Raw genomic sequence first — 6,509 nt, 5'->3', positions numbered from 1 at the left:
GATTAATCCAGTTTGCTGATATGTGGTAGAAAATCGACGAAAAGAAAATCTGTTTTTTTTTTCTGTAGAAGTAGGGCGGAGGACAAACACAATTTCCACTGCGAAGAAATCGGTGAACACGTCCCGCTGGCAACTGAAGACCAGTACGGGATGATAGAGTCATTGTCTTGGTTCGGGCCTTTCCACTCTTTGCTCTAGAGAAAACAAGCCTCCTGAGTAAGAATTTGAAAACTTATCAAATATTCATTAAAAATGAAGAACTACACTGTTAAACAAAACCCTGATTTTACAGAAAAAGAAGAGTTTGCAGAAAGCAATAACAGAATCATTCTGGAAATTCATAAAACAGGAATTTTTCTGCAATTGAACAGAACAGGTCTGTTTAAAAAGAGGAAATGGGTGTTTTCTTAAAGGAAATTTGTAAGGTTACATCCACCAAATACCAATTTCCTATAAGATTACGCAATCTGGTAAGATTACAGGTGTTTATGAAACTCTGCTGCAGGAACTTCTTTTATTTTAAGGATAGATTTTCTAACAGTGTAGTAAGCAGGTAAAATTGGCGAAATTCCCCGGTCTGTTTCTGGTCCGCAAAAGCTATTTACTTCGGGAGAAAGAAACGACTAAAATATGTCGGCAGCTTCTCCAACCTGTTCAGGTCAAGGTAGAAGATAAAATGAAGAAAATAACTTGATTTGAAACGTCTAAAGCAATATAGTTTCAATAGAAACAAAATGAATACTGATTGATGTCTATAAATATTTTTTGTTGCCTTTAAAATATTGCTTGATAAAAAAATGTAAAGTACTATACCGCTTCTTCTCCATTAACCAATGATTCACAAAAGAACTTGAAGAAAGTGAATACGTAAGGCATACAATACATCTTGAAATAATATTATAAATATAGTCATAAAATAATGGTTATGAAAAATAAGTTAATGATTTTGTGAAATGGCAAATCCATTAAATTCATTTAATTTTCGTCGGCGATTCCCCGTCTTGTTATATCCTGTCATCAAATATTGCAAAAAATTCTTCAAAGAAACTTTAACAATGACATTATCAAACTGTTTGAAAAAGAACTGATGCCCAATAAATGAAAGGAGTGACGCACAAAATGTTACAAGGAAAAATGAAAATGGACGCTTTCATCTTTTTTTTCTCATCAGATAAATGACTTGTTTTTATTTTGAAAAAGAAACCTCGCGTAAATGTAAAAATCTTAGGAACACAAATTTAATGATATTTCTGCAGCCATTATTATCCTGACGTGATCCAAAAAGCTAGTTACCAAAAGTGACTCTAAATGACAGCCTTCATTTTCTTCTCACAGACGAAGGCCTAATGAGGATGGTGTTGTAAGGCAAAAAAAAAATCAAAATCAAAATATATCTTATGTCAAGTCAATACGTGAGTCAATCGTAAGAAATCCTTTTCATGCAAACTCTTTTTTCATGCATGCCAGGAAGGAAGAAGCAAAAATAAGCATTTTTTATATTCTATAATTTTTCTGGTTTAATCAATTATTTTATGATTTCATATTTTAACATATAGAATATTATTTTGTTATTGGACGTTTCTATCTAAAATATCTGTATACTTACATTATTGATTTAGACTTATGTTTTCATTATATATTTCAATATTTATGTTTATATCTTGTGTTTTTATTCTGCAAATCTTTCGCAATTCATCCACTGGCTGCGATGAAATGATAATAAAACCTTCAATTCAATTCAAGAATTCAGTATGCATATTCAAACCTTTTCAATTTGGCTAGATTTCACATCATTATGCATCAGCCCGAATCGATATTGTAATACAACCATCCAGCGTATTTTGCCTGAAAGAAAAAATAAGAAACACATACAAAATTCCTTACTCAACCTTTATTCTGCATTTTAAATCTGGTTCAAACACGTCGTATTTCTTATAGATTTAAAAGACGCCAAGGGTTGTACCGCATACAATAATACTTAATTGAATCGGGTCATCATTTTTGCAGACATCGAGACTTAGACCTCAATGCCGGTATTTTTTTTTCAACTCCGGGAATAATTTTTTGAAAGAAAACAGTTGTCTATCTGGTAACAATGGGAGCAATCAATGGGTTACTTAACAAAAAGGAAAGCGTGAACTGCCGTAAAGGTTGATATACGACAAATCTTATTACAGATAGGAGGGAAATTACAGTATTGGTGCCGCCTTGAACCCTAGCCGAATACGTTTGATATTGATTTCTGGGCGTAGTTCATACAAAAAAGTACCTTAGGAATAAAGTGAATGAGATTCAATTTCATATTTCGTCTTTCAACGATCAATTTCATAATATTTTCAAAGTTCTGCGAAATGCATAATAGAAAATGTCAGTAAATAGACACAATTCAACCAGTACATTCCCTAGCCAATTATGGGTTGAAAGACGAAACTAAAAAGGAATCTCATCTAACAAATGTCAGAAAACATTAACTTAAAAAATAATATCACTTAACTTCACAGTATACATGGTATAAGTATTTAAATCGTCTTTACGATATGCGATTGGACAGTTTTGATACCGATATGTTCCTTTCTATAATTGTTGTTCTTGGGGGACAATTTAATAAAGCTATAAATGTATAATGATTTTCATTTTTGTGTTTGTTTTACTTGTACATTGATTTGTTTTATTTTGAGATCCTGAAATCGTATGTACATGGTAATTGATTTCTATATATGCACGGGAGTTCTAAATAGGGGCCATTGGCTGAAGTACGTACGTACCTGTACTTGATATTACAAACCAGGACACTCATTTTGTAAATTTCTTGATTTTTTAATTGGCTATGACTGCGGCAAAGGGAAAATCTGTTACAATTATTTCATTACAGATAAAGCAAATAATGCACATCTCAAGCCATGTTACTTTTTTACGTTTGTCTCAGGTGACAGAATCATAGACATCAATGTACCAGTCAACGGGTCTGTGAACATCACATCCCCAGACTACCCAGACAACTATACCACAAACATCCGTCAAACGTGGCTGATCAGCGTTGCAGAGGGCCAAAGTGTAGTCTTGTTTTTCAGCCATTTTGACCTGGAACCAGCCTACGACTACATCAAGATCGGTTTCGGAAATGTTTCGGGACTCGAAGAGACTCGGTTGATCACGGTCTCGGGGGATTCACTTCCGTCGGATATCAATACCCGGCATCGGACAGCATGGATGGAATTCGTATCCGATTCCGCTTTCGGTTTTTCCGGATTCTCAATTGAAGTCGCTGGCAAAGGTATTATGAAATAAAAATATAAAAATAAATTAACAGGAATAACCGTCTTTTTTGCAAATTTATTTAACAATTTCTTACTTCCCCATGCCATGCAGTGTAGGCCTTAACCATTTTAGTTCAGCGGAACTAACAATGTTATAGACTGAAGTTTTTAGTCTAAATATTAACCTTCTAATATATTCTAACCATAAAAAATTGCTATATGAAATTATAATTTGCTGTTTCAGCACCTGTGATATGCATGTTCCAGAAAATTATGACTGAAACAACTGAGATATTATAATTAGGGTTTACAAACCTGGATCGGCTGAATAACCTTCAAAATCGTGTGAAATTATTGGGTTTTCGATTGACTTTCACTACCAAGCAGAATGATCATGAAAAGTATGTACGATGACAGAAATAGAACGGTTGTTTGGTCAGCGGGCAGGACGTCAAGGAGAATCATTCCAACCTGTCCGAATTTTTTACTACGTTACCATAGAAATTCATTACACCTATGCCTGCGAATCAGCTAGAAAGTACACATTCAATATTATTTTTTGGATATCATTCTTTAAAGTTTTCAATGGCTTCCCAGATTTCATGAAACACACTGACTCTTTTTTTTCATTTGGATAATGTGCGGGGGCTTTCTTCATCTTATCTTTTCCCTCAGTATATTCTGACCATTCTATTATCTTGGTCACATTTTCTCTACGGCGGCCGTAAGGCGAGTCGAAAACAGTCGTTTTATTCATTTTATTCAAACCACCTATATGTAGCTGGTACAAAAAAATAAATGGCTGTTTTCGACTCGCTGTACGGTCGCCGTGGAACAAATGTGACCATGGTATTAAGTTACACTTAATTCGAATGAATATCCTATTTTGTTTGCCGTCCCGAGCAACTGCGTTTGGTGAATATCGCATTCCACCTTGATTCGTAGCTTTTCATAATTTGTTTGAATACTATCACCTTTATGAATCCTAACAAAGATTTTTATTGATAGGAATATGTGGTGGGTAGGATGGCACGGAAGTTGGGAAGATTAAATCAACGGTTATGAGCTGTAAGGAACAGGTTACATAGCTAGAACCTATCATTTAGAATTGATTCCGCATATTATTAGGAATCTTCCTTTGATTGGTGAAGAGTAGGTAAATCACGTGATGTAACATAGTGTCACCCATCAATCTGAGAAGTACTCTGGGTCTCTTTGTACAATCTCGAAGGACAAAAAAGTGCGTTGAACCATGCACCAACAATTGTGAGCATGTCACCATCGCAGGGGGCGGATCCAGGATGGGGGCATGTTTTCCTGAGGAAAAATTTGACAAGAAAAACAACCCAAAATAAAAGGTTTTCAATAAAAAATTAAAGACATTTCGTCCGCGAAAAAAAATTGACAAGCAAATCAAAAAAGAAAAGATCTTTCCCTTTAAGGGGAGGGGGCGCACACTTGTATTCTAACGGCATTTTTACATTACAAATTGTGATTATGCCTCTCAAGGAGGGGGGGGGGGCACATCCCCCTTTGATCCGCCAGTTCACCATCGTATATGTTGATTTAATGTGCATTTATACTAACAGGTCCACGATTCATTTTTTTTTATGTATGCCTTATTTTCTTTTAATCTAGAAAGAGAAATGTTACCCTTTTGCCTTGGAAGTTAAAGTTTCTGATGCGTAACATTAATCTAGTAAATCACATCCAGACGATGATATGAAAATTAGTCACAGCAATTATGATCAATTTCTTACCCCATTCACTTCGATAATGAAGTTTATGCACACTATCCTTCCAAAGAGTAACATTAATATTCAGGAATAATATGAAAATGATATGTATCACCTGGTTCGAAAGTAATATTTTGCTTTTATAGTACATCCCAACAATAAGTTCACTTTAATAAATGGAAGAATATCGACGAAGCGTAACCTTGAAAATTTGATCGAAATCGGCTAAAAAAATGAAAGCTATATGGCCTCGTTAAGTTTTGTTTATTTTCATAAAATAGTAGAATGCTCATCCTTGAGCTTTATCAAATGACAGAAGCAATGATATCACAGACTCATTAATTATTAATTTCATGGTATTTTAACTAGAGTAAGTGATGACTCTATTTCTTCCATATGAAACTGAACCAATTTTTACATTATCGAGGAAAATGAAATAATTGATATTTATTTTTAAAAAGCAGGGGGATAACATATATGGTGCATTTTGCCACTTTGCGTTCCGTCAATTCCATACTGCTCTTGATGCAATACGTCACTTGTTGAAAATACGTTAAAGTTAGAAATGTCTTACCTTTTGTAATTTGGATCCGATTTTGATGATCAAAACTGTTTTTTTTGCAGGAGATTCTGCATTTATTGTAGAGTAAAAATAAATTTACAATACATAAAACATAATCGTAGTATGACATGAAAGTACGTTGTAATGTGACAGATTTATAGTAGTGTCATAACAAAATTTAGACATGAAAACAATTTAAGGATAAGACAAAGTAATGAAAAAAATACAGTGGCAAACTATATAAGCAAAAAAAAGATGCTTGAGTAATAGCTTGCTTGCTTGTTTGCTTACTTGCTGTTTCCAAACTTTATTCAACTTAACTCGTTGTTGGGATAATTAAACCTGACCTTTTATCAATTTCCCATGCAAGGACTTTCTCATTTCCTTCACTCGACAAGGTGTTCACCAATTGGAACTGAAACTTGACTTTTTTTCCAATTTCATCTCTTCTAGTGGAGATGGTAGATTTTTTCCCCGAAGACATACGGAATCAAACAGATGGACGTTTGTTTTTACAATCACCCAACTACCCAGACCACTACTTACCCAATACTCTTATTTCCTATATCATCGAAGCACCAGAAGATTATTACATTCTCGTCCGTGTCTTGACACTTGATACTCAAAGGGGGTAAGTATTTTTAACATTATAGGAATAGAAATACAAGAGATAAACTCTATTTGATCATAATAATATAAGCCGGAATCTTTTGTCAGGTGAGACAAAGCGCTGCTACTAATACTCGGGCTTTAGCTGCGAGGGTACTCATTCACGGTTACACTTTGTAATTCCGAAGGTTCGTAATTCCGAAACACGTAAATTTCCTATACCTCGATGTTCGTTAATCCGAAAACGTAAAAGGGTTCGTTAATCCGAACAGTTGTGGCGTTATTCCGAAGGCTCGTTATTCCGAAGGTTCCATCATCCGAAAACGAAATAAGGTTCGTTGTTCC

General features: G+C 34.5%; 1 protein-coding gene across 1 annotated transcript in view; it reads left to right on the top strand.

Annotated features, from left to right (window-relative positions):
* The first annotated feature begins 630 nt into the window (after window positions 1–630).
* Window positions 631–6,509, top strand: part of LOC121429526 — a 34,071-nt gene continuing 28,192 nt past the window's right edge. Inside the window, exons 1-3 of the mRNA XM_041626584.1 lie at window positions 631–664; window positions 2,927–3,274; window positions 6,009–6,186. Of these exons, the coding sequence (XP_041482518.1) occupies window positions 631–664; window positions 2,927–3,274; window positions 6,009–6,186 (560 nt within the window). The remainder of the gene's footprint in view (window positions 665–2,926; window positions 3,275–6,008; window positions 6,187–6,509) is intronic.

The sequence above is a fragment of the Lytechinus variegatus genome, chromosome 16 (assembly GCF_018143015.1).
Source record: "Lytechinus variegatus isolate NC3 chromosome 16, Lvar_3.0, whole genome shotgun sequence".
Classification (NCBI taxonomy): domain Eukaryota; kingdom Metazoa; phylum Echinodermata; class Echinoidea; order Temnopleuroida; family Toxopneustidae; genus Lytechinus; species Lytechinus variegatus.
The sequence above is the reverse complement of the archived record's forward strand: the minus strand, read 5'-3'. Positions and strand labels throughout refer to the sequence as shown.